Raw genomic sequence first — 26,456 nt, 5'->3', positions numbered from 1 at the left:
GCAGCATGTCTCTCCTATATATAGTTCCACCTTTACAGCTCCAGTTGCTCTATGTAGTCTAAATTGTTGGTTCTTTTACCTCTCCAAAAACTGGCTTTTGAACATATTGTGGATCTTCTACTTAACTCTTACACACAAGGCTGTCTGTCTTCATTCCATCATCCCCGTAAGGCTAGCTGCCTTGTCCCGTAATGAACTGATCTTAATAGTTTTGTTGTTGTTGCCCAATCCCTGTGTTGAACTGATTTTGGATGTCTCAGTTGGCTCTGATTTATTTCTGCTCTTGTGTCCCTTAAAGCAAAACTATACTCGCCTTCTCTACAACACTGTGGTGTTCTGGAGCTCCCTGCTGGCCAATGACCTCTTCGCCTAATTTGCTTCTGGGTTGCAATCTCCAGCGGTTTTTATTGGCTGGGCCAAGATGGTCACTCCCGCACATGCGCAGGAGTTCATTTATCTTGGTATTGACAAAATTGTACATTGAGCTTCGCATGTGAAACTCTGTGTTCAGTGCAGACAGGCAGGTAAGAAACTTTAATACGGAAGAAACATAGAATGCGTCCTCTGCATTACTAGTACTGCCAGTTTGCAATTTTTTCTTACAGTGCAAAAAGTAGGTATTTTTTATTAAATTGAGTTTACTTGCATGTTCAAAGGTTTTGTGTTTTTTTTCAAAATAAAATGTCATACAGACCTGCTCTGGGCTGTGGTTTTTGCACAGAGCAGCCTGATCCTCTTCTTGTAGGGTCTCCCGCTGATGCTCCTGGCTCCTTCTCTGTGGTAGTGCCCCCATAGTTGCTTTCTTTAGGGGCAGTTATGCGGGCTCATTCCCAAGCTGCCCTGTCTGAATCTATTGACAGTACGGCTCTGCCCTCGTCAGTTTGATATGCCCATTGCTTTCATTCTGCCCTGTGAGGAGGGAGAGAGTGGGAATAGCCTCTGCTCTCATGCATAGAGCTAGCTCAAGATCGGCTCCGGTAAGGGGGATGAGGGGGCGGAGTATGGGGAATCCTGTGACACAGAAGATTTTTTTTTTTTTTTTACCTTAATGCATAAAAAAATCTTAAGGCTTTAGAACCACGTTAAGAATTCCTGTGTCCCTCAATGGATGAGATGGAAAAAAAGGACACACTGTAGATCCTTTTCCTTAAAGGATAAGTTCGCCTTTGGGAACATGTTACATCACCCACCCGATTTTAGGGTGGAACATGTAACCTGCTTCTAGTGCTGCAGCCACCACCCGCTGCCCACCCACCCTCCTTCCCCCTCCTCTCTCCCAGGGAGAAGTTCCCTGTACTGGCTCCCACTGTTTGTAAAACAACACGGCTGTGCGGGGCTCTGCCCACACGGCCGCGTCATTCAGACACAGCTCTGTGTGCCCTCAACGAACTACAAGCCCCGACATCCTTAGTGGCTGTCAGCTTGAAGTTTTCAATGGAGTCTTCCTGTCAGGGAGTATCAGTTTACCCTTATGGATAAGCAGATACACTGAAAGTGTGCAGGAGACCTGCATGGCAATTAGCGATTTGCTCATCGTTGGTGCAATTGTTTCCAGGCTCCTGCAACAAAAAAATAATAAATGCACTTTTTTTTTTTTTTTTTTCCCGGCAAAAAAAAATGTGCATTTATTTTTGTTTGAAAAGTGAACTTATCCTTTTAACTTCACTGAGGGACACAATTCCCATGCCTCTGTTTATGATAATGTTCCTGTTACTGCTTTTCTATAAAATGGAGACATGCTGGCCCACGTTATGATTTTTTTGTATGTTTTTTATGACCGTGACCAATCCTTTTTAAAACTTCATGTGTCCCTCAATGGACTTGGTGCGTTTAGAAGGATTTGTTTTTTGGAAGTATTTTGTTTTTGGATTTTCAATCTGATATCTAGGATATAGTAAAATATACATACTTTCTTTTAAATAGAAATAAATGGGCTTTTAGAAGAAAAAAACTTTTTGAAAAATGTTTTTTTTTTTACTGATGATGGTGTCACATAAAGATCATCTACTGATTTTATTTCTACAGCAATGAGGTGCCAAATGGATCAAGCTTGGCCCAAGACATCACCATGCTTTCTGGAAAGACTGCTTCACTAACTCTTTCAGAAGATTCCCAAGTTGGTGACAAAGCCGAAGCCCTGAGAACTGGCGCCAACTCGGCCACTGCTCCGTAAAAAAAAAAAGAAAGAAAAAAGAATTAAGGGCTTTCCGGCATCGTTTTTTTTTTTTTTTTCTTTTTTTTTTTGCATCTGAAAGTGTTTTTGTCTAGGAGGAAAGTTTATAGAAATGAAACGGAGGATTTTTTTTTTTTGTGTTTTTTATTTTATAAATATATATATAAATATATTGGAGGGAGAGCTCAGAGCAATTGGGAGTGTAAAAAGAAAAAAAAAGTTAATATTTAAGATTTGCTTACATAACCCCGTTTTTGGGGGTGAGAGATAGCTAAAACCTGTGACCCTGCTCTTATGTTCCCTCCCCTCCAAAGCATGACAGGCTACGTATAAAATGTGCATTGAAAACGCCACTAGCAAGAACAACCTCTGCACATATTTTCACATTAACACATTTTTTAATAAAAAAAATTATACAGAATACAAAAATATATATTAAAAAAAGACACAGATGAAAATTAGCAGTATCTGCAAGCAATTCAAGATTAGTTGTTTTTGTTCTGTGAATGAACTTAATTTTAATACCTTTGGATGCCTTGGATGCAAGGCTTTAAAGACAAAAAAGGAAGATATTATATATATATACTCTGTTTGATTAATTGTACGATCTTATTGCTGTAGATTTACATTTATTTTTTCTTGTTTTGTTTGGATGGTATTACATAGCCAGAGATCCTTTTATCGTTTGATGTTAGGGGGCGTTTCCTTTGAGCGCTTTGTTCTTATATTTTTATTAGCTTGTTAGAGGTAGTGGATGTAAAAGGGCTTTGCAATCCTTCTCTTGCCTGAGACGTGCAAATGGAAATTCAATTAGCAGTTCTGTTTAACTGGCTGGCAAGTCTATAAAGAGTTAGAAAAAATGTTTGAGCAGGGTAAATAAATGAATCATTTTTCAATTCAGCCAAAGTCAATTCTTCAAATCTGTCTCCAGATTTGACACACAGCAAGCTGAAAGCTGTGATCAGGCTTACAGGGCTCTGTCTTTTCTGTATAGTGATAAAATAATGGGGGCGGCTCATAGCAGGGTGAGAGTTCAGGGTTGGCCAGTGTGGTGATGGTCATTAAGTATTAAAAAAAAAAAATTCCAGAGGCAGTTAGTGTCTAACTATACAGAATAATGCCCCTTTATGTTATCCAGCCATATATCGTAGTAGGAGTGGTGGGATAACGAGACTGTTTGCATTCTTTACAAATCTTTGAGCTGGTTTGTATTTCAGCAGTGTATGTGTGGGAAACCAATTTTTTTGGATAGAGTTGGAAAGTGTTAGACTGTCGTGTTTTATTGCTTCCTGTTCCCTACCTGGGGAGATTCACTCTCTGTTTGTCCTGGTGAGCATTGCGACCAAGACAGAAAGTGATGGGAAATCCAAAATTTTGGAGTGATTTACAGAGCAAGAGGTGAGGGTATATCATCCAGACGGGACAAATGTTCACATGGCAACTCTTAGATTGGGATTACCCTCTCTTTTTTGGAAGATTTCTTCTAATTTCCTGTTGCGTTTCCAGGAGAGGAAGGGAAAGAAAAATTCCCCAGCGGGACAGAGACTGCAGATAATAATCTGACTGCAATACTCTTATCCTTACTCTATCCTAAACTCTACAAAGAAACATGTGTTCGCTATACGTACACCTTAAGTTTCTGTTATCAGAAGGGAGTAAACCACCTTAAAATGTTTCCATACAAAAATCTGTTTAGTGATCTTATGCCCTTGTTTTGCCAGCAAATAAACCTTTTTTCCTACGGTTTTAGAGCAAGAGAAAGATTGCTGACCCAGGTCTGCCTCATTTATCAGTGTCTGGAAGAAATCTCTATTATCCCTAGCAACCAATCACATTCTTCTGTTCACTGTCTGCCCTGCACGGTCACTGAAAAAAGGATTAAGGTATAGGTTGCAAAGGGTTTCATGGACTGTTCTTTCAAACATGTTGGTAAATAAGTGGCTATGTATTCCTTCATTAAAAATGAATTCAAGCTGGCTATGTAATAACTTCCCACAATTGTTCTGGTGGGGTAAAGCAAGAATTAATTACTTTTTTTTTTTTTTCTTCTTCTTTTTGTTCTTTGTATTAGTGTTTTTCCTTCTTTTACCCTTCCTTATCTCTCTCTCTCTCCCCTCTCAAGTATCTCCTTAATCTTTAACTCCTGCTGGGTCAATGTCCGCCTCAGCGTTACGTTCCATGAATCCTATATCGAAAGGCATGTCAACCAGAATTATTGTACAATATATGTACCTTTTTATGATAAAAGGGTGGGTGTCTGAGGTCCCTGGCTTTACCTACCAGTTGATGTTTCCAAAGCAAAGGTGCTTGGATTTGAGCACCTGTTTGATTTTTTCCTTATCGCCAGGAGGAGGCACCGCGTTTAATATACTGTTTCACATTGAATTAAATTGAACATTTCGGACCTGCCGGTCACACATTTGATATTTGCATATATTGGCTTGGAGTTCAAGCTAACTTTTTTCTTTTTTAATTTAATTGAATTACCATAGCGTTATGTGTGTTTGTGTACATCTGCAGTGATAAGCAAACACATTTAATATGTTTTAAGGGTTTGTTTTTTTTTTCTTCTCGGATGAGTGCAGCTTCTAGGTTCGGGGAGATCTGCGCACTTTGAAAGACGTTTTACTCTTTCTATAGTTTTTTTTTTTTTGAAAGGCGTTTAATCTGTGCACTTTACTGGAATAAATAAAACCTCTTTTCTCTGGAGATTTATTCAGGCATCTATTTTTCCAGTACCTAGCGATTAAACATAGGATTCTATTTAACTACATCTATCTTGGGGCTAAAGTTTACTGTACTACTACTTCTAGTGACAGAAAATAGATTTCAAGGTAGGGCTGAAGAAGCTGAACAATTAGAATGAAAACCTCAGTGCTGTTAGGAGCAACAAATCTGTGAATTTCCCAAGTCTAGTGATCCACATTGGTCAATGGTAGGGTGTGGGTTTCCTTTTTTTTTTCTCTTGAAAATGGAAACCTTTTTTAAACTAGTGATGCCAAATTTGTATAAGATGCTTAGCCTTTTGTCACTAGTTGTGCACTGATCAAGCTGCATTTACCCCGCTCGTATAAATACGGTACATGCCGTGAAGACCACCAAAACAAAAATGTGTTTGAGCTGTTGAAGGATAAGCCAGGTAATGTTTTGCATAGTCAGTATGTATGTGTGTATGTATGTGTATATATATATATATATATATATATATATTATGCATACTGAGGCATTGACACTGTACCTTTTGTGCAGGTTGAACATATTTATCCTTTACATCACTAAGAGACACAGCAGCCTTTTGGGGTGTTAATATTTTTCTTGCCATTAGATGCATGGGCAAGAAGTAAAAAGTTGCTCCTCTCCTAGGACTTACATTTTTTACTCAAATCCACGATACACTTGAAATGCAAGTCGGTAGTGTTGAAGTTAGTGGGAACCTTTTTTAAAAGCGCTAGGTTTGATCTAAAGATAATTTAGTGGTTTATGCCCCAGTCACCAGGGTACATTGAATTGATATCCTCTGGCTAGAGGTTTTCCAGGCATCTTATAACAGCACATGCACAGCGAACTGTTGCTGTGGTTGCCAGGTAGCATTTTATGCTGTATAGTGACCACATCAAGACCAATAAATACAAATAACGTCCTGATTTTACACAGCTTGTACCAATAATAGGCCTAAATCGTGCTGTTAGAATTTAGGATTGCATGGTTGTGTACATGTTAAAAGAAACCTATGAATAAAATTGTGACGTTAGTATTTGCGGACTTGGGTGCGTGCACCATGCGGCATAACCGAAATGGTCAGAGCAGCAATATGTTATTGCATACATATAGTGAAGTTTAGATTCAGACACTCAAAAATCTTCAGTTCATTTAATTTGAATTTACTAGAATTCATACTCCTGCCACTCGACAAATTCTTTTGTCTTTGTTTGCTCATGGTAAATTTCCACCCACACGGTTGCAGTTTCTGATGGAAATTGTGCTGCATCTTTGTCAGTTTCTTCATACAACAGTCAGCATTGTGCCCCCACTCCTTCACTTTGTCCACTCCCAGTTTTACCTAAACCTTAAAAATCAGACTCCTATTCCCTTCAAGCTGCCTCATCGAAACTATAAAGAGAAAAAAAAAGGGAGAAAATGAAGAAGCATTCAGACGAATTTGTTTAGCACATAACTTCTGTGAAGTTGCTGATTTCTAATGGTGTTATAACTCAATATTCTAGAAACGTGGGGAAACCTTCAACTGGTAGGCACTGTTCTCAGTAGCCGGGACCTCTTTGTTCTAACCTTAACCAGCACACCACTGTATTAGACCTGAAGAAGTCTCAAGTCTTGTGATCAGCCTTCATTTTCTATCAAGAGATCTGTGGAGGAGGGTTGGGGTAGCAATGTAGACTTTTTCAGTTTAACAATTTAATCTGCATTAAAATGGTATTGCATTCTGTTTAGCCAAAACAGTTTAAATAGTAAGTGGCATAAAAATGTAATTTCTTAAAAGTAAAACCAATGTATTTGTTGGTTGCCTAGCTGTCATACTGAACTGCTAGCTTGTCACTGTCCTGAATAAAAAATGCAGATCAGGGAAGCTGAAGTCAAAACGTCCTTACTTGTTTTGGTCAGTGGTTCAAAGTATTGAAACCATGAGGGATCAGCACAGGAGGCAGATATCTAGCGTTTTCACAAAGAGATCAGCAATAGCACCCTCCATGACCCTCGTATGACAGGTTTCCTTGAAACCATAGGATTGTAATCTTTCTTGGGCTCTCTAGTGGTGAGATCACCTCACTACAACTACTGTCTTCAACAGCAGCCATTATAAAAGCAAGAGTCTCCTTCACTGTAGTCTGTGCGGGGATGAGAGAAATCCCTTTCCAATGCTTGTGACAGATTGGCATTTTGGGCAAATAGTCTGGAAAGCTCCCACCCCTAGAAACCCTTAGAAACCTATGATTCAGTATGCCAACATCCACCTACAGTAGAATTCTCTGTTTTAAGTGGAATAACTGTTTAAATGGAATCTATCACTACTTAAAGCCCTAATAATTTTAGTTTCACTGAGATTTAGGTAGATAGGTTGTTGGTGCAGTAAATTTTTTTAGATTTCTTCTATAAGGATTCATGTACATGGACATATTCATGCTGTGTTTAAATCCATACTGCATACAGTTTTATACAGATCTGAGCACAGCAGCAGTGCGGGCTATTGCTCCATGCACACAGCTGCATTGTGGTCAGTTTTCCCCTGTAGCATTTAGCTTTTTCCTGCTGTATGCATATGAGTTTGTTGAAACGTGCAAAATAGATCTTGACTCAACAAAAGAACCTGCTCAGCTCCACTCGCCAATCTCAGGTACTGGTAAAGCCAAATTTTCACGATGGACATAAATGAAAGAAGGTGCCTCTAAGTGCATTAAGACTGTAATTATTCAGTAAGTAAATGTTTAAAAACACTCACAAAGGTAATACTAGATCAAGTTGATCAATCCCACCATGACACTTGTCTGTGGCTCCTCTCTGGACCTTCCACCGACCAGCAGTCAAAAGGGGACCAGAATCACTGGCAAGATGGCCGCCGCACTTCCAAAACCAGCGTGAAACACACACGACCGGAAGTGACTGCTAGTTGGTGTGGAAAGTCTGAAGAGGAGCCGGGACAAGAGAGCCACAGACAGATGTCACAATGGGATTAAAGAGCTTTATCTACTATTACCTTTGTGAGTGGTCTTAACCTTTACTCATTGAATAAATACAGGCTTACTGCATTTAGAGGCGTCGTCTTTTATGTTTTTCTTCAGAGTCTGCATCTACTCCTGTGAAATGCTGTCCAGGTGCTTTTTCAGGCTTTCTCCAGCTATTTATTTTTGGACTTTTTTGCTTAAAACCAAGAACTTTAGATGATGCCCTTTTTACCCAATGCACCCTATCCTTCTTGCGTCTCAAGGGACAAGCCTGGACCATTATCCTACACCGTATTCCTAGTGACTGCGCTCCCGGCAATATTAACACCTGCTTGGCTGAATGGGAGAGAGTAGCAACACTCTCTTCCCTGTTCCTGCTCAGCCAACAAACATGGGGTCTCCCAATAAGGCAGCCACATCAGACAGCTGTCCTTAGCCAAATGCTGGTCTTATAGCACTGCACCTACAGACAGCAGAAGCAGTTTAGTGGTACTGAATTCTGCATTAGCATGTTAATTGGCACAAATACCACTTTACTCTATACAGACATACAAGTGTAAAAATGTTTGCACTATGGACCATTTGCACATATTTTATGCAGGATCCTGTGTGTGTTGCAGTATTTTTTTAGATCCGTGTGCATGAGCCTAAGGCTTTTTATTGAGCTCCATTGTTGGTGTAAATTCTGCTTGGAGCTGTAGTCTGCAAATGAGACCACTGCTGTCTCTTACCTTTTTATAAAAGTAAGACATTTTAAAATTGTATATCTTAATCTTACCTTCAGGTGATTGGACACTGACAAAACTTACTAGGACTGTTCCAATTGCATGCTCGTATAACCCATTCAGTCCAGACTCCAGGTTATTATTTCTGCTTAATTTTCATTGTAATTTCAATTGTTGCTACCATGGGACCAGCGTGTTCCCAAGAGTCTAGAAAAGGCCAATTTTAAGCAGAGACATAGGTTTTTTTTTTTGCCCTGTGGAAGAAACCACATAACTGAAATTTTGCACTTTACCTACCCTGTGGTGCTGTGCTGATACTTAAAGTTGGCTTTGTTCAGTGCCATTTTTTTTTTTTGAGCAGTTATCGATTAATTTCTGCATATTTACTGTAATGGAGTATCTTGCACTCAGATAAGCCATGCAGTGCCTGACACTGCCTCCCTTATGGAGGATTTCATACTGTATTTAAACTCATGGCTATTTACAATATTGATTTAAAGCAAAACCTTTATCCTTTGCTTTGGTTGCTTGTCACATTATTTCCCTTGTGTACCAATTTTCATTTAGGAGACCGTAAACAAAAGAAGTTCAACATTAAGATTATTTATTTTTATTTTTTTTCTATTGCCATTTACAGTGTAGATTTTTCATCCATAGAGCTATTGGCTTTTATAGGCTGCAGCTTAATTCAGTGAAATTACCAAAAGAATAATACCACCTAATTGTAGTTGAGTATATCTTGCTACAATCAATAGTGTCAAGCTAATGACATTTTTCAATAGAGGTCTGTCCTATTCATTTAGAGATGTTTTATATTCTTCTTGGCCACTTTGCATTTTTGCACAGTGATCCTTAAAGTATAGTGTACTCTCAGTGAGCACCTTTTTTTGTTGTGTGCATTAGTAATTTTTTATCAGTTTTTTTTACAAGCTTTTTCTGTATTGCTATGGCATTCAATATGATTTGTAGGTTAGCCACTAGAGGGAGCTCTGAGTGGTTCAGTGTAATCTTATGGCTGAGATGAGATTATCAGTCAGTACAATGGCCAGCTTCTAGACTTGCATTTTGAGAAGGAGCAATAAAGCAGTTGTGTGACACTGCAAAGCAGGGCTGCATGTAATGAATGAACGTTATGTTCTATATAGAAACATTAAAGCGGAAATTTCATCGCTTTATTACCGTTTACCTACAGGTAAGCCTATAATAAGGCTTACCTGTAGGTAAAAATTAATATCTCCTAAACCTGCAAGTGCAAAACCAAATCTTATAAAAGTAGTGAACACTAAAAGCTTCATTGCTGCAAGAATATTTGTTAGCAGTAACTGTGTTCCTGATTGAAGGATTTGCTAATTGCTTGTGTCCCATCAAGATTATACCTATATTTTTTATGTTTGGCAGCACAATCGATCCTAATTTTTTTGGTAACTTGAGGTTAAGGCCGGCCATATACAGTTTAGCAGGAACCGGCCGAGATTCGAGCCATTAATGGGCAGGCTGAATGTACCGAGTTGATTAATTTGGGTACAACCAGCCTGCCAGATTCGCTTCCATATATCGCAAGCGGCTGCAATAGCTGCTAGCGATAATCACTGTGTTGATGGGGGAATTGTGCAAATTTCTTTCCTGCAAGATGCATCCAAGACATGCTTGGACTTTATACAGGGCAGTGAAAGGGTAAAAAAGGCCATTCAGAGCACCCATTGACTCTAGTTAGGCAGCTGAAACAAGAGGGCTACCCTCCAATGTGTATACAAAAAGTCCCTCAAAGAATAAAATCCCAGAAGGAGCACCAGACCAAATGGCACAGGGAGTCCGAATTGCTTTAACAATGAATATGAAAAAAACACCCCAATGTATTATGAGGGACAATGCAATTCCTCTTAATCGACACATAATGAAGTGGGATTGTTAGGCCCCAAAATGCATGCTTAGATTTAATCGGTAGTGTCACTTGTGCTGATACCAGCTGAAATCCTGTGGTCCTCTGCTACACCACAGTCATAATCCTGTAGTGCTAGGGTTAATAGAGCCAAGGGACCTGTCACAGGCATTCATCACAAGTGCTGACTATGTCTCTTTCTGCACCCCCTCCTCTATTTAGTGAAGTTGTACTATTGCTTACATTCATGAAAAGCTATCTATACATGGAGGACAGGGAGATGAAGGGTCTGCCTCCTTTATTCATAGAGCACTTTTGATTGAATGGAAGTACGGTCCCTTGTGCTGTTTAAAAAAAAAAAAGAAAAGTTTTTACCTAGTAGGCTTTAAAATCTATGGGGCCAAAAGCACTTAATTCTGCACCAAAGTAGCTCATATTACTCAACTAGTCATGCTTTAGGAATTATGTGACAAAAAAAAAAGGAAGGCGCAAGCATTATCATAAAGCACTTAATCATCAATATGATTAAAAAATGCGTACTCGCAAAAGTGGTAAAAAGAAACAAGCCATAAAACTACACACAACTCTGGACAGTGTGGATAGACACGTTTCGTCGGCGCTGAGCTAGGCTCAGCTCTGAGGAAGGGGGTCCACCCTCCAAAATGCGTCAGCTGTTCACCCCGCAATGTGAATGCAACACGTATCCCCACTGTCCAGCATTGTGTGTAGTTTTATGGCTTGTTTTTACCACTTTTGTGAGTACCCATATTTTATTCATATTATTTATTAAATGGTTTATAGTAATGCACTAGGTGCATGCGCCTTCATTTTTTTTTTTTTTTTTTATCAATCGGACCACCCCACCCGCTTAGGTCTTGGGTGTTACCATTGTCCTTGCTGTTCTACACCACGGAGGACCTCTTAGTGCTGGAAGTGACTGCTTGCATTTGTACAATGAATGGTGGCTTATGCTACTTGGTCTGGTGATTCTTCTGTGTTCTTGAGAATGCCGCTTGTTGGTTTTTGAAGAATTGGTTCCATCAGTAAAGGTTAGGTGACTGTATCTAATGCCAGTGTGGTTTCTTCTAGCTAGTTCTCTGAGTCTTGTAAGTATCTAAAATAGGCAACTACATTTGCAAGTAAGAATGTACTGCCCCTGAACCAAATACCATTAATATTAAGTGTTGTCCTAAATAAAGAGAAGACCTGTTTCCAGTAGTACTGCCTGTCCATTCGTTTTTTTTTCCCCTGGGAAATGAATTGCTCAGTGTAAAGCTGGTCTCCCTTCTCCAAACAGTGCCCTCTAGTAGTGGCTAGGTACAGCTTTTCTTACAGTAAAGATTGAGGCAAAAACAGGGCCAGGCAATGCTGCTGGAAAGAAAGATAACTTCACTAGAGGCGAGTCATCATATTGGCATTTTTATAGGCTGCAGGAACAAGTAGAAATGAATAATAAATATTTTAAAGGTGCACTTATACTGTAAAAGTTACCACTGTTTGTATAGTAGAGATTAAGCAGGGTGTGTTATGAAAATGAGGCTTAACATTGTGCCCACAGGCCACTTCTCTATCAGTCTAATGTTCTGCTTCAATGCATCCCTAGTTCCTATCATCCTGCAGCCCCTTTCAACTATATCTGATTTCCTCAGGCTATTGTAAAGCTGGCCATACACATCTCAAATGTCTGCCTATTCTTACTGAATTGGCAAACAATCAAGATGTGTGTTGCCCAGTTGGCACAACCTGTCTCGACAAAACTCAGTTGAAAAATTGAAGGAGCCAGGTAAAATATTGTCAGCCGAACAATGACTGCATCTAATCACTGGGTATTTATAGAACCATGGATGCTGTAGCTGTCTGAATACAATGGCCAACAGGGGATATTCCTCCATCCATGTGGCTTAGCACATGTATGGCTAGCCTTTGTCTGACACTTGGCAAAGATAGCTGAAGGTTGACAAAGCCAGACGCACACAGGGTGAAACTTTACAACAGCAAATTGAATGGGGGGAAACAGGCCATATTTACATGCAGTATTCCCTCATCCATCTCCATTATAGTGTGTAGAGTGGTGTTGCCCATTAAATAACTTATCATGAAACTAAGAATATAGTCATATGTTATTGCTAGCCTTTATTTTTTCCAATACCTGTTAAGCCATTAGATAGTGTAGAAGATTGAAAAAAAATACTTTATTTCTTTTTTTTTTGCGATCGGTGCTCTGTAGCTTTTTGCCCCTCATGCTTGCTGTTAAACACAGCGTTGACTTAACTAAAATAAAAAGTGTTCTATGTAAGTGGAATTCCATATATTACTTTGTAACAAAGTTTTAACTATCACAAGGCTGACTTCTGTCTCAGGTCTAAGCAACTGGTGTGCGGAACCCATTGTGCTGCTGTGAAATGAGAAGTGCTTCTTGCTGGTTTTCTGGAAAATTGTCTTGGCTTTCCTAAATGCAGACTTTGGCATATGACAGTTCTTTTGGCGCAGAGTTGAAACTGGGTAACGTTGGTTGCTTCCTAAACAGAGGCCACGGGACTGTGAATGGATGAAAGTACAACAGAATGTCAATGTGTTCAGGTTTAGACTACCTAGACTCGAGCCATTTGGGAAATGTTTACCCTAGCATACATTGTAAGCATTTGAGCTGGTCCTTAACATTCAGTTCTGTAACATTTTAATACAGATGCTTTTAGTCAGTCCTGTGCATGCAAGTGTAAAATAACCCAAGCTTAGATGTGATTTACATTCTAGCAGTGTAGTTGAAAACCTGCAAAAATGTGCAGTGGGAACACTCATTCTCTCTGCTTTGCCAGACCTGTTGCACTGGTGGTTGGTATCAGTAAGTTGACATTCAAAATAGGTAAATTGCTAAAAAAAAACAGGCTCCCCTAAAATGAGAGCTGTACAAAACCCTTTGTTTGCATCTACAGTATATTTGTAGATTTATGACTGCTGACGATTGTGCTGCAGATAAGTGGACTCTGTAACCTCCATGCGTATCCAGTGGTTAGCAAGGTGCCTGCTTTTTCTTGCAGAGAGCAGTTAAAGCATCAGTCCTTTTGTCATTCTTTACCTTCCACAATAGTCAGGAGGTAAGATGACAAAGTCAGGCCATCCGTGAAATATAAACCTTTACTAGGTACATGGTAAAATTCAGTAGTAGATCGGCTTATGCGTTTAAGCTATACAGCTTTATTCATAACTCTGTGCTAGGAGTAAGACTGTATAGCCGAAATGCGTACGATTTTCTACCCAATTTCACCATGTAGCTAATAAAGATTTATTTTCACAGATGACAGAGTTGCCAGCCTGAGGGCTCTTTCACATGGGTGCTCCGTATATCCGTATTTCATCCCATTTTTTTGCGGATGAATAACGGACATAATGCATGTCAATGGGATTGCGGATGTCAGCGAATGACCATCCGCTGACATCAGATTTTCATCCTTTCAGTTCTGTTCCGTTTTTTGGAACGAAACAGAACCCTATTTTTCTTTTTTAAAAAAAACGTAACGGATGCAAAATCGGATGTCAGCGGTGTCATCCGCTGACATCCGCAATCCCCATAGGCATACATTATGTCCGTATATCATCCGCAAACGGATGGGATGATATGCGGACATACGGAGTGGATGACACAAGTGTCATCCATGTCCGTGATAAAAAGTGCCGCAGCGGGAAAAAAAATCGGAGCTGCCGCGTGAAAGAGCCCTAACTTGGTTATGTTGATTGCTACAAAGTGGGTTGGAGCACTTGGCCTGAGCACCAGTGGTTCCAGGCTCAAAAAGTCCATGTGGTTGGGCACTGCTTTCCCGTACGGGGAAATTACTGCACCAAAAAAACATTTTTTAGTTAGTCTAATACAGAAGTGCTGCTACCTTTGATGTATTACTGTACCAAATTGAAAAACAACTGCATTGGATGTCTCTCTGCAGCACTGTTTGAAGTGAGCCCAACCGCACCAGTGCAGAGCTATTAATAATTCTAACATAGATGATATGGAACACCAGTAAATGCATATTTCCCTCACTGTGGAGGATAGTTGGCAGTAGCAAATGTTCACCTTAAATTATACACTGTCCCATCCAGAAGGATTGCCATGTGTAATAAAATTATCACTCAAATTTTGTTCAAAGCTAGTCAAAAAGAAAATTTAAAACCTTTCTTTAAATCTGTTGCAAATGATAAAGAAAATACCAGTGTCCCAAAAAAAAAAATAGGCATAGATTTGTAGGTTAAAGAAGCAGCCACCAGCTCTGCAGCCCAGATCTTGTTTATAGGGATGTTCTGTAGTACTCTTGATCTGTTTACTCTGTGCCTTCAGGACTTTGAGCAGCTGACTTTTGGGTCAAAATTGTTTGTTTTCAAAATCAGTAAAGCCGATTTGGTCTGTTCTTCATTCATTGCCGTCACTGACCTTTCTCTGTAAACCTCTTGAAACCATTGATAGTAAAGCGAGAAGCACTCCGCACTTCACAGACTGAAGGCTGTACCCTAATCGATCCGCATTCTGCTCTTTCAGCTGGATTCAGTTTATGATTATTATTATTAATAATTTCTTTGTTCTTTTGGCTCATACCAGTCTCTCAGAGACATTCTGCAGCTATTAATCACCTTTTTGGGTGGAGTTAAATTGTTTTTTTTTTTTTTTTTTGTTTTTTTTGTGTTTTTTGTTTTTTTTTTTTTAACTTTTTAACTTTTTGATGCATTTTGCTTGAAAAAAGAGCTTGTGATATTCACCAATCTTATTGATTGTTCTGTGACTGTGCCCTGCAGAGGTTTAATAAAACTATATTAAAAAAAAAAAAAAAAAAGTCTTTGTGATTTCAATGGGTTGTGATTTATTATATGTCAAAGCTTTAAAAGTGTTGGCAAAGTCCACCTTAAAGTTATTCTGTGCTTTGCCCATGCAGGGTAACTGGTTCAATTGAAAGTGTCTCTTAGCAATATGTTACACTCTAAATATGGGTGCAACTTGTTACGAACAGTGGAGTTAGCATTTAAAGCGGCATAAATCCCAAAATAAATCATTACGTTTTTTTTGGAGCTTACCGATTCTTCAATGTGATGGCTGCAGTCGTTCTCTTTTCTAGACATTATTTCTGTTATTTTCACCTGGTGATCCTGCCAGTAAGTCTGTGTTTCTCTTACGTCCTCCCAACAGTCGCAGCCCCTCATACAGTCTTCACGAGTGGGTAATGGTGCCCTCTGCAGGAGCACGCTAGGCAATTTGAAATGTAAATAAAAAACTTTCTCTATCGCTCATTGACAGACGTAGTCTTCTTGATTCTCAAGAGCTGGGTTATGTTGTCTCCGCAGGAGTAGGACTAGGCAGAAAGACAAAACGTTCTGGCTCCACCTTAGGGGCAGTCCCTGAGGGTATATCCTCCCTCTCTCTGCTACAGGGAATCAGTTTTTTTCTGTCTAGTCAGGAGTAAGGACCTAAGTTCCTTGCTGGGATCTTTTTGGTCCTGGCAAGATTTTTTCTTTAGAAAAAATATTTTTTTAGGTAGTTTTTCTCCAGTGTTTTTTTCCTGTGAGATCTTCAAGCAAAAACGCCGGACTGGGCGACACTAGTGGTCACCCCAGCCGGCCTACGAGCGCGCGCAGACCATTGCATTGCGCTTGGTCGGCCGCGACACATTCAAGTAAGTATGTGGGGCCGGGCGACGGGCTGGATGTTGAGATCCAGTGGTCACCCCGGTTTCTGCCTACGAGCGCGTGCAGACCAGAGCTCCGCGCTGGGTCGGCCGCGACGGAGTCCCAGTGGAGGGACTGACCTTGCGAGTTAAAAGTCTCACTTGGACGCCAGGAACCAGAGAGTCGAGGCGTCCGGAGTGGTCCACAACCCCCCACCCCGGTGGAGAGGGTATTGTGAAGAGAGGGTGCCTGTCGGTTCGGTATGGTGAGTAAACGTTCCCTTTTTTCTTTCCTCGTTATGAGGCAGTATGAATTATGGGCCCCTCCATACATGGTCAGTATATATCTGACACTAAAAGTCCCCCTTGTAAATACAGTATGTGTTTGTGGGAAGTGGACTTGGTTTGAGAGCTAACACTCTACCCAGCAGACTGTAGCATTACAGCAGACATAGGAGGTATAATCCTACCTTATTTGTAGTGTATCTCCTGTAGATCAATAAATTGCCACTTAGCAGAGATGCAGGTGGATGTGCTGGGAAAAAACGATTTTGGCGGTCCGCCGCCATTTTGCCGTAGACCAGGTGCATGTTTGTCCTCAGGTCACGCCGGCCGCCATGTTTTTGGAGTCTAATGTCTCTTGTATGGGGGCGGCCATGTTTCATGAGCCCAGCTACCTCGTGGAGAGCTGGGAACGCCGGAAGGCGTACACAGGGGGCGGAGCCACGTCCTTCTACCCGGGGAAAAAAGCAACAGCTCCTTCCAGTCTGTAAAAGACAGACGCTGACTGCAGTTGGTTGGAAACTTCACTGCATCGGTTGGTGAGCCTTGGGGGTCCCTCTCTCTCTCTGTGGGGATCGAGAAGCAGGTACTCTGAGGGGCGCTATTGTGCTAGGGGGAGACACATAAAAAGTTTTTTTGTTTTTCTGGCAAAGGTGTCCTGAATTAACATGGACCCTGCCACTCATGTATCTCCTCCGGATCCCCTCGAGGGGTCTGCAGGATCCTCCAGCACCCCACTGACGATTGAATCATTGTCAGCTATTATGGAAACTTTTGTGTCCCGGGTGGAAGTGGCTTGTCAGGGACAGGGCGCAAGAAAGCGACCCCCGCCTAACCCCTTATTATCTGAAACCTCGGATTCAGACTCTGAGCCTATTTCTGCAGTTGCAGGTACCTCATCTGGGATTGGTGTCTCGTGTACTGTCTCTTCAGACAGTGAGGAGGATGTTTCGGCATCAGCCATAGCCAAAGAGGAAGCGTTGGTAAACGCACTCATTGTATCTGTTCAAGAAACCTTAAGATTACAGGGTATTCCGTCGGAAATAGCTGAAACTGAAATCCCTTTTGGGACTAAAAAACGCATCAAAGTGGCGAAGGTTTTTCCATTGCCCAAATGTTTTGGCAATCCAATCAAAGAAGAATGGAGTCTGCCAAAACGCACTTCTACTATTTCTAAACATATTAACAGGCGTTATCCGTTTGAGGAAACCCTCATTAAGAAATGGACAGAACCACCTGTGGTGGATTCACCAATTGCTAGATTGAATAAAGCCACGGTTATTCCTCTAGAAGACGCTCCGTCTTTTAAAGATCCAGTGGATCGCAAGATAGAAGCTATGTCTCGCACCATGTTTACCTTGATTGGATCAGCTTTCAGACCAATAATTGCTATTGGTCTGGTTTCGCAGGCTGTAACTGAATGGACCAAGTGGTTACGCCGGGACTTAGAAGAGGTCCCTCAGGCGGTATCAGATTTGTTGGAACAAATGATACAGGGGTTACAGTTTGTGTGTGATGCGGCGTTAGACGCCACTCCATTATTGGCGCGAGCATCAGTCTCAGCGGTGGTTCTCAGGCGTACACTGTGGCTAAAAGGTTGGTTAGCCGACCAAGGTTCCAAAAAAGCATTGGCTAATATCCCCTTTTTAGGAGAGCGTCTATTTGAAGCCAACTTAGATGAGATCATTAAGGATCTCACGGGTGGAAAGAGCACCTTTTTACCGCAAAATGTTAAAGGTAAAGGAACTCGTCAAAAACGAGGGCCTTCTTTTTCTGCTCATAAGAGGTTTTTTCTTCCCGCGGGTGAAAAAATTAAGTCCTCCAAAGCTCCTTCAGGAGGCTTCAGGGGACGTTGGTCGGGCAAGCAAAAGCCCGCCCCCTCCAGACCTGAAGATAAATCGTCCAAAGCCTGAAGGTGCGCCCCCACCCATAACTGGGGTGGGGGGACGTCTTCGCCGGTTCCCGGATCCATGGCTTTCCAGAATCCCGGACAAGTGGGTTTGCGAAGTCATAAGGCCAGGGTACAAGATCGAGTTTCGATCTCTCCCACCGGCGCGATTCTTCCCTTCCAATATTCGACTATCCCCGGATCGTTTAGAAGATCTGCGGAGAGCAGTCACGGATTTACTACAACAAGGAGTGGTAGTCCACGTTCCTTGGACAGAACGTTTTCAGGGGTTTTATTCAAACCTATTTACAATACCCAGGAAAGAGGGCAAAGTGCGTCCAATTCTGGACTTAAGGGCACTCAATTCTTTTGTCAACATAAGAAAATTCAGAATGGAGTCCATTCGCACAGTAGCAGCCTTCCTGCATCCAGGGGATGTCCTAGCGTCCATAGACATCAAGGACGCATATCTTCACATTCCCATTTTCGCAGGACATCAGCGGTTTCTACGCTTTTCCGTAGAAGAGAACCACTATCAGTTTGTGGCGTTACCTTTCGGTCTCGCCACGGCTCCTCGGGTCTTCACGAAGGTGTTGGCCCCAATGTTGGCACTACTGCGCCAAAGAGGCATATCGATTCTTGGTTACCTAGACGATCTTCTGCTTCATGCAGAGTCTCCTCAGACCTTGCTACAAAACATAGAAATTACTATGATTTCTTTACAGGAATTCGGGTGGCTGGTGAACCAGCAAAAGTCATTTTTGGTTCCCACCCAGAGGCTCGAATATCTGGGTCTAATTCTAGACACAGTCAGGACAAGAGTTTTTCTTCTGGTAGGGAAACTCTGGAAGATTCAATTAGCAGTCCAGTTGTTACTATCCAACAGCTGGTCTTCTCTTCGAACTTGCATGAGGGTTCTGGGGTTGATGGTGGCTTCCTTCGAAGCAGTCCCATTTGCCCAGTCCCATACCCGAATTCTTCAGCAAGAGATTCTTCTCAGATGGAATCGGAATCCGGAATCCCTGGACAATCAGATCCGATTGAGCAAACAGACCAGAGAGTCTCTGGTCTGGTGGCTTGGGTCTCCGATGCTCAGCCAGGGAAAGTCATTTCTGCCAATATATTGGACGATAGTGACCACGGATGCCAGTCTATCCGGATGGGGAGGAATTCTCGGTCAGTTATCTGTCCAGGGACTTTGGTCCCTGGAAGAATCCAGGTGGCCGATAAATGTATTGGAACTGAGAGCGATCAGACTTTGTCTGATTCACTGGACCGAGAAGCTCCAGGGCAGCCCGGTTCGGATCCAGTCGGACAATGCCACGGCCGTGGCTTATGTCAATCACCAGGGGGGCACCAAGAGTGTCCGAGCGGCCAAAGAAGTGGCTTGCATTCTTCGCTGGGCGGAACGATTTGTTCCAGCTATCTCTGCGGTGTTCATTCCGGGGGTGGAGAATTGGCAGGCAGATTATCTCTGTCAGACTCTGGATCAGGGGGAATGGTCCCTCCATCCAGAAGTTTTCCACCAGTTGTGCCTACGGTGGGGCACCCCGGATGTGGATCTGTTGGCATCACGATTCAACAGGAAAGTACAGAGATTCGTGGCTCGCTCCCGCGATCCTCTAGCAGAGACCGCAGACGCACTGATCGCCCCGTGGGGGCAATACCAGCTAATGTATGCCTTCCCTCCTCTCGCGTTACTGCCAAGACTTCTTCGCAGGATAGAGGAGGAAGGAATTCCAGTAATTCTGGTAGCTCCGGACTGGCCTCGTCGAGCTTGGTACGCCGACGTGGTCAGACTGGTGGCGGACGTCCCGTGGAGACTTCCTCTCAGGGAGGACCTACTGTCTCAGGGACCGATCTTCCATCCTGCTTTACGATCGCTGGCTTTAACGGCCTGGCTATTGAGACCCAGGTGCTGAAGGACAAGGGATTGTCAGCTTCAGTTATTCCTACTCTAGTTGAAGCAAGGAAAGCGACTTCCAGAAAGATTTATCATCGCACATGGAAGTCCTACATTGCATGGTGTGAACCTTTGGGGTTCCGTCCACGGTCTTATTCGGTTAGTCGAATATTAGCTTTTCTGCAACAAGGGGTTGAGCAGAAACTGGCCTTGAGCACTATCAAGGGTCAGGTCTCAGCATTAGCTATCTTCTTTCAGAAGCCTTTGGCTACTCATTCCTTGGTGCGGAATTTCATCCAGGGGGTGCGACATCTGGCTCCGCCAGTGCGCGCGCCATTACCACCCTGGGATCTTAATTTAGTATTGTCGGTTCTTCAGAAACCTCCCTTTGAAGATATTAGGGAGATTCCTCTACCTACGTTGTCCCAGAAGGTGGCCTTCTTGGTGGCTATTACTTCTGCACGCAGGGTGTCAGAACTGGCCGCATTATCTTGTCGTTCCCCATATCTGGTGGTTCATAGAGATAAGGTGGTTCTTCGTCCGAATCCATCCTTCCTACCAAAAGTGGTTTCAGAATTTCATCTGAATGAAGAAATTGTATTACCTTCCCTGTGTCCTAAGCCCAGTCATCCTCGGGAGTTTGCTTTACACTCCTTGGATGTGGTCCGGGCGATCAGGGTATACTTGAAAACGACAGACTCGTTTCGCAAGACGGATTCACTTTTTGTGATCCCGGATGGACCCAAAAAGGGGTTGCCTGCATCTGCCGCGACCATTTCCAAATGGATCAGACAAACGGTGGTACAGGCTTATTCTATTAAGGGTCGGGAGCCCCCGTTCCCTGTTAAGGCGCACTCCACTCGGGCGCTTAGTGCGTCATGGGCCTTTCGCCATCAGGCGTCAGTGGTCCAGGTGTGCAAGGCGGCTACCTGGTCGTCGGTGCATACCTTTACAAAACATTATAAAGTTGATGTAATGGCATCATCTGATGCCGTGTTTGGCCGCAAGGTTTTGCAGGCCGCCATTTGAGGAGACCAGTGGTCTGCCTCGAGGGTTTTTTTCCGTTGGAAATTTTTCTTTTGAGTCTCATTCTTTGTTTATAATGAGCCTTTAAAACTTCTAGTTTGGCACCGGTTGGGCCTTCTAGATTGGATTTTGATTTTTGTCAATCCCACCCCTCATTTGTGGCACTGCTTCTGGATGTCCCAGCTCTTGAGAATCAAGAAGACTACGTCTGTCAATGAGCGATAGAGAAAAATGGATTTTTGTAAGATCTTACCGTAAAATCCTTTTCTCTTAAGCTCATTGACAGACGTAGTACCCGCCCCTCTATCATTGAGTTGGGTTGGGTTAAATTCTCTGTTACTGCTTTAGAACAGAACTGATTCCCTGTAGCAGAGAGAGGGAGGATATACCCTCAGGGACTGCCCCTAAGGTGGAGCCAGAACGTTTTGTCTTTCTGCCTAGTCCTACTCCTGCGGAGACAACATAACCCAGCTCTTGAGAATCAAGAAGACTACGTCTGTCAATGAGCTTAAGAGAAAAGGATTTTACGGTAAGATCTTACAAAAATCCATTTTTCTACACTTAGACGCACCTCCAGGGGGCCGTCCCTCAGCCATTATCCTGACCCAGTTACCACTGTCCTCCAGTTTTATGCTGTCTAGCGTCGGGAGTAGGCTAGATCTTCCCTGCTGGCACCTAATGTCTGTTTCTTTGTTTTTTTTTTTCTTGAAAAGTGTTTTTCTTTGAAAATAGCTTTTTTATTTCACTCACTATCGCTAGTTAGGGGAATTCCTGGAGGATTAAAAGCGACAGCAGAGCTGTGCCTCGCACTGTATAATATAGATTCCCAGCCTGCCACCGAGCGTCGCAGGTCATTGGTGTGCCCAGGCCTCGCAACGACAGTGGCCCTTGAGACGGGGACGAGCCTGCGGAGATCCATCTTCGCCGGGATGTCTCAACTCCGGAATGCCCATGTGTTGCTAGCATCCTTCCTGTCTGACGGCACCCCCACTCAGGGTGGGAGGTATTCCGTATCAGAGCGGTGCCCACGTTCTCTGGACTGGTGAGTACCCCCTGTCCCTGGGACTATACTCTGTGGGGTTGTTCTGTGGGCCCACTCTTAGGGGATGGCAGTACTAGGTGGCTTCTGTGGTATCCCCCTTCTGTCCGTTTTGGTGCGGTTCCCTTCCTCCCTGCCCCTGCTAGGGGCTCTCTGTGGCACACACTGCTCTGGCTGGGGGTAGTGATGGCTTGATATATACCGGGGGTGCTCTCTGGGGTTTCAACGTGGTGGCCAGCTCATGTGTATTGTGCTTTATTTGGTGCCGTTTGCGCGGCCGCCATTTTGGGTGAGGGCAGGCTGTTTGTGCCTCTTGTGGGCAGAAGCCATTTTAGCTCATCGTTTTGGCGCAGATCTGGCGCCATCTTTGGTGTGGGCATCCGCCTAGTAAGGGTGGCTGCCATTTAGCAAGTGCTTCCTCCAATAGACTTTTATCGGGCACCATGTTTTTTGTGGCTCAGGGCAGGCATAGGCCTCTGTGCGTGAGGTCACTTACTCCTTTCTCTCCTCTTCACTGCAGCAGCGTGTGGCAAGTACAGACACTGTGGGGTGATTTTACCTGTTTTCTCTGGCATTTTCCAGCAAAAACTGTTTTCTTCTTGTGGCTATAGCTGTTCCTAAGGGATATCTTCAGGTAGTGCATTTTGCGGTGGGGTTCAGTGGGAACCGCCGTTTTAAAGGGCCAACGTCCTAAAAATATTTTTATGCTAAAATTGAGTCCCAGAATAGCAAATTCCCCACAGACCTGGTTGGTGCTTCAGGAACTCCTGAATCCTCTTCCATGGCCTTATCTGCTGCTCTTGCGACGTTGGCGTCAAGTGGATCTGCTGATGTCTGAACGCACTTCTCAAAAACTGCCTATGCCCTCTGTCTATGGACTCAGAGCCTGATTTGGTTGCCACGGACAATGTCCCCCCTGAGGGGTCCCAGTCCTCACATTCAGATGGGGAGAAGGAAGAGTCTTCCTCTATGGCGGCGCGGAAACACGCTGCGGTGGATGCATTTATTAGCTCCATTAAGGAGACTTTAAATCTTGATGATGAGCCCTCCCTGTCGGGTAAGCGGGTTTCCTTCGGGTCCCGCAAAGCCCAGAAGTCGGGTCAGGTTTTCTCCTGCCCCGAGGGGTTTCACGACACCGTGAACGACCGATGGCGTTGCATCAAGCATATGCTGGTGGTGCCTAAGCGGTTTAAATACCGTTATCCCTTTGTCGATCCTGTTGACAATCGTTGGACGGTGTCACCTAAGATAGACCACACTGTTTCTAGACTGAATAAATCCACCTTGATGCCCATGGAGGACTCCCCGGTGTTTAAGGATCCGGCAGATAGGCGTGTGGAAACGCTTTCCCGCCACATTTTGTTTGGTGGCAGGCTCCCTGCTCAAACCTGTGTTCGCTTTGGTGATGGTCTCTCAAGCTGTCATGGAATGGTCCAAGGCGCTTAGGCGCGTTTTGGTGGCGGAATCGGTCTCTCCGGCTGCCCTAGACATGGTGGATCAAGTAACCCAGGCCGTGATTTACCTGTGTGACGCGGCCTTGGACAAGGCTCCCTTGGTTGCACGGTTGTCTGCGGTCAGGGTTGCGATGCGTCGCATTATTTGACTGAAAAGCTGGTCGGCTGACCACGCTTCCAAATAGACTGTCTGATGTCCCTTATGTGGGTAGTCGTCTTTTTGGGGACACTCTGGATGAGTTGATCAAAGGGCTTACGGGGGGGTAAGAGTGCACTTTTTCCCCAAGCCTCTAAGGGATAATCCCCCCACGCTAGGCAGGGCCCTTCTTTTAAGGCTCATCGTGGGTCCTTTCCTGCCTTCGGGGCACAAGATAAAGGAAAATCCTTCAAGACCTCAGGTGGTCACAAGAAGCCATGGTGGAGTGAGCCCAAGGCCGGTCAGGCCGGTTAGGCGGCCAAGTCTACCTCTTCCTGAAGGGATGCCCTCACCCGTTTCAGGGGTGGGGGGACATCTGCATTGTTTTTAGGAACCCTGGTTGTCCCACATTCAGGACAGGATGGTTCATGAACTGATTTGTTCAGGGTACAAGACCGCGTTTCGATCTCGCCCCGCAGACAGGTTCTTTCCATCAAATCTCCATCTGACTCCCGATCGTTTCAGATGTCTTAGGGGGGCGGTACAAGATCTTCTTGCCCAAGGAGTCATTGTGCCAGTTCCTTCACGAGACAGGTTTTATTCCAATCTGTTCACAGTGCCCAGAAAAGAGGGCAAAGTATGTCCGATTCTGGACCTAAAGTCTCTGAATCAATTTGTGAGGGTACAGAAGTTCCGGATTGAATCCATCTGGTCGGTGGTGGCGTCGTTAAGCCCAGGGGACTTCCTGGCCTCCATCGACATGAAGGATGCGTATCTGCACATCCCTATCTACGAGGGTCATCAGAGGTATCTCCGCTTCGCGGTGGCAGAGGAGCATTTTCAGTTTGTGGCTTTGCCCTTCGGTCTCGCTTTGGCTCCCAGGGTATTCACCAAGGTTTTGGCTCCGGTGCTGGCTTAACTGCATTTAAAGGGGATTACGGCCCTTGGTTATCTGGACGACCTCCTGTTAAGGTCGAGTTTGTGTGCCACTTTGACGAGCGATCTGTCGGTTATGGTTCAGATGCTCCAGGAGTTCGGGTGGACCATCAATTTTCAGAAGTCGGCTCTGACTCCTTCGGTTCGCCTCCCGTACCTGGGGATGGTCCTGGACTCCGCTCAGGCGAAAGTCTTTCTTCCGGAGGAAAAACTCCGGATCCTGCTGGGGGAGATCAAGTCCCTCAAGGACAAAGATCTCTCTTCTCTATGGGCCTGTATGCAGTCCCTGGGTCTGATGGTTTCAGCCTTCGAAGCCATCCCATTTGCTCAAGTTCACACGAGAACTCTGCAAGCAGAGATTCTTGCCAGGTGGTACAGAACGCCTCAGTCGTTGGACAGGAGGATTTCCCTGAGCCACCTCGCAAGATCTAAACTTTTGTGGTGGCTCCTGTCACCAACTCTGACACAAGGCAAGTCCTTCCGGCCTCTGCTGTGTACAGTGCTCACCACGGATGCCAGCCTGTTGGGCTGGGGTGGAGTTCTGGGCACGCATTGTGCCCAGGGGACGTGTTCGGTGGAGGAGGCCTCCTTACCGATAAACATCTTGGAGCTCCAAGCAATCAAGCTCTGCCTGTTCCATTGGTCAGCTCGGCTTCAGGGTTGCCCGATTTGGGTACAGACTGACAACGCCATGGCAGTGGCTTGCATCAATCACCCAGAGAGCCCGGGCGGCCAAGGAAGTGGCCGAGATCCTATCGGGCCGAGACGCACATTCCGGCTATTTCGGCTGTGCACATTCCAGGAGTGGGGAACTGGCAGGCGGACTATCTGAGTCGCCAGCCCCTGGACCAGGGAGAATGATCCCTGCATCCGGAGGTGTTTCGTCTCCTGTGTGCCTGGTGGGGGTCTCTGGATGTGGACCTGTTCGCGTCCCGTCTCAACAAAAAGGTAGGAGGGTTCATGGCCAGAACCCGCGATTTTCTGGTGGACGCCACGGACGTGTTAGTGGTGCCTTGGCACCGGTATCGGCTGATTTATGTCTTCCCTCCGCAGGTTGGCGTCGGAGCGGATGCAGGTCATTCTGGTGGCCCCAGACTGGCTGTGTCGGTCTTGGTATGCAGACATTGTGCAGATGGTCATCAAGCCTCCCTGGTGGCTTCCGCTGAAAGACTATCTTCTGTCTCAAGGGCCGATCTTCCATTCTGCTTTACAGTCTCTGGCTTTGACGGCGTGGCTGTTGAAAGCCAATTCTTGAGAATACTGTCATTCCTACCTTATTGAAGGCTCGGAAAGCTACATCTAGAAAATGTTATCACCGCACCTGGAAGGCGTATATTGCCTGGTGCGAGTCGCAAGGGTTTTATCCTCGCTCCTTTTCGGTGGCGAGGGTTTTGGCCTTCCTGCAGGAAGGTGTTGAACAGCGTTTGGCGCAGACCATGATAAAAGGTCTGTTGTCGACCTTAGCCATTCTTTTCCAGCGTCCCTTGGCGACGAATTCCTTGATTCGCACCTTTATTCAGGGAGTGTGGCATCTGGCTCCCCCGAGGAAGGCTCCTTTGCCTCCCTGGGACCTGAATTTGGTTTTCTCTATCGCTCATTGACAGACGCAGTCCTCTTTGATTAATATCAAATTGGGTTATACTGCCCTCTACAGGAGTAGAACACTAGGCACTGCTACAGGATGTCAGTTTTTTT

General features: G+C 44.1%; 1 protein-coding gene across 5 annotated transcripts in view; it reads left to right on the top strand.

Moving 5' to 3' along the window:
- Positions 1–2,188, top strand: part of RC3H1 (ring finger and CCCH-type domains 1) — a 141,777-nt gene extending 139,589 nt beyond the window's left edge. For 4 of the 5 annotated variants that reach the window (XM_082266624.1, XM_082266626.1, XM_082266625.1 and 1 more), the window contains exon 20: positions 2,026–2,188. In XM_082266624.1, the coding sequence (XP_082122750.1) occupies positions 2,026–2,173 (148 nt within the window). In that variant the 3' untranslated portion in view covers positions 2,174–2,188. The remainder of the gene's footprint in view (positions 1–2,025) is intronic. The other variant, XM_082266627.1, reaches the window with a different exon arrangement.
- Positions 2,189–26,456: the final 24,268 nt, after the last annotated feature.

This window comes from Pelophylax lessonae, assembly GCF_965119305.1.
Source record: "Pelophylax lessonae genome assembly, chromosome: 8".
Taxonomy (NCBI): domain Eukaryota; kingdom Metazoa; phylum Chordata; class Amphibia; order Anura; family Ranidae; genus Pelophylax; species Pelophylax lessonae.
This window is presented reverse-complemented; position numbering and strand designations above follow the sequence as displayed.